At 29.4% G+C, this 2,054-nt stretch overlaps 1 protein-coding gene across 1 annotated transcript in view; it reads right to left on the bottom strand.

Moving 5' to 3' along the window:
• Positions 1-678: 678 nt before the first annotated feature.
• The window catches only part of LOC111083146 (dynein beta chain, ciliary-like), a gene marked incomplete at its 3' end in the record, with an annotated part of 22,796 nt that continues 21,420 nt past the window's right edge, over positions 679-2,054 (bottom strand). Inside the window, exons 10-11 of the mRNA XM_022379434.1 lie at positions 1,407-1,672; positions 679-747 (exon numbers count right to left, since the gene is read on the bottom strand). Coding sequence (XP_022235142.1) covers positions 679-747; positions 1,407-1,672 — 335 coding nt within the window. The remainder of the gene's footprint in view (positions 748-1,406; positions 1,673-2,054) is intronic.

Here is a 2,054-nt window from a genome sequence, read left to right as displayed (position 1 = left end):
CTATTTAAGACAAAAAACACAAAACCCTATAACTGAGCACTTACTAGTTTATCCCTGAAGAAGAAAGGTCAACCTTTTGAAAGTGCTCGGGTTATAGGATTATTATCATTTTATACTAAGACTTTTTGAGCCTACGTGTTTTTCTGACATCATGAGTAAATAAGTGTATAAAACTCTACAGATATGAGTCTTTAATAAAAAACAATACGTGTAATAATTGTCTCCATAGTCATTCTGAAGCATTTTTATACACAAATAATTTTGTCTTTCAAAATAAGTATATCAAATGTTTGACCAACTGGTCTCTATTTTCAACGCGATACATCTACTGAGGTACGATTACGGATCTTTTTATTTACATTTAACATAAAATGGAACTAAATAGGTGAACTTAATTCAAGTGTTAAATTAACTGTTTGTAAGTTTCATCATACATAATTTTATATTTATTTATGATTACTGTCCATTATCTTAAGTTGAAGAGGGGTCAAACTAAGAAAATATAAAACCAAATATGAACACACGGATCACTGGTAACTTATTTAAAAATAACACAACTGAACATTAGAAACAACCAAAATCTATATAAATACTGTAAAATATATACATATATAACTGTAAATGACTGTTATTCAGTTCTGATACTTTTGTATACAAAAGGGAAAGAACAAAACTTACTTGATCAATAAGTTTGACATCTCATTAAACTTCTTAAGGAGGTATTCGGTCCATTCATCTTGCTTTATACTGAAATTATATTCCATATAAGATTTATATGATTGATGTGTTGCAGTAGGGTAGCTAAGATACTAAGAATAAATCTAGACTTGAGTACTATGAGAGTAACTTGTGTAGTTCACTTATCAATTATGAATCTTGTTGTTTTTTCATAATATTTAAAATTACTTCTAACTGATTCTTTAGTCAATACTCACAAATTTAGAATTCAAACTAGAACTCTTAAAAGATGTAAACCTTTGAAAAGATTGCATTTTAAGGCTTCTGTGTACTTCTCAACAACTAATGTATGCTAATATTCTGACAGTATAGAAAACTGTCTGTCTACTATATAACATTCTAACAAAAAGTACTAAATATTTCATTCACATTTTCTTTCCTGCACTGTTTCACATTATCTTTATTTTTTACTTAGTGCAATGAAGTTTTAAACATTTTTAGACAGATACATAGATTAGAAACTACTGGTTGTACATTTCACAAGATGAAGTTCTAACTGAACCAAATATGTAAAATAGCACAACATTTCTTGATAATTAACGAGATAACAATGGAATTTATTTTCAAATTTTTAATGCATCAAATAAAATAAGTCATCTGCCAATCCTCAGAGTTTTAAATGATACTAAACTATTTTAAACATACAGATAAAACAAAATGATACTCACATGTTTTCAAACTGCTTGAACCCAGTAATCAGACTTGAAATACGATATCTGAGTTCACGAATCCATCTTACAGTACCAGCAATTGGTGGCATGTTCTTGTGTACATTAGCTTTGCCATTTAATGACATTATCTCTAACTGTTGATCATATATCTTCTTGGCCATGTCAATTTCTGCTTCCAATAACTGAACAATTCGTGAATGATACGGTGTAAAATCTTTTTTTACCACCGGCCTCTCTAACAATGATCCAAACATCTGCAAAAGCTAGACAACAATGAACAGGGTGTACAGTGAAACTTATATGTAAGCTCATCAGAAAGGGATCTAATGACAAAAAACGTCTGAGAAAATACATACCTCATCAGTACCCCAAGGCTAAGACAAAACCAACCATTAAGCCTTATCTAAAGGAACTGTTTTAAGTCAATATATGTGTAATGTTCATGATACTACTAAGCTACTGTCAATATATGTTTAATGTTCATGATACTACTAAGCTACTGTTAATACATGTTTAATGTTCATGATACTACTAAGCTACTGTTAATATATGTTTAATGTTCATGATACTACTAAGCTACTGTTAATACATGTTTAATGTTCATGATACTACTAAGCTACTGTTAATACATGTTTAATGTTCATG

The sequence above is a fragment of the Limulus polyphemus genome, unplaced genomic scaffold (assembly GCF_000517525.1).
Source record: "Limulus polyphemus unplaced genomic scaffold, Limulus_polyphemus-2.1.2 Scaffold8351, whole genome shotgun sequence".
Classification (NCBI taxonomy): Eukaryota; Metazoa; Arthropoda; class Merostomata; order Xiphosura; family Limulidae; genus Limulus; species Limulus polyphemus.
The sequence above is the reverse complement of the archived record's forward strand: the minus strand, read 5'-3'. Positions and strand labels throughout refer to the sequence as shown.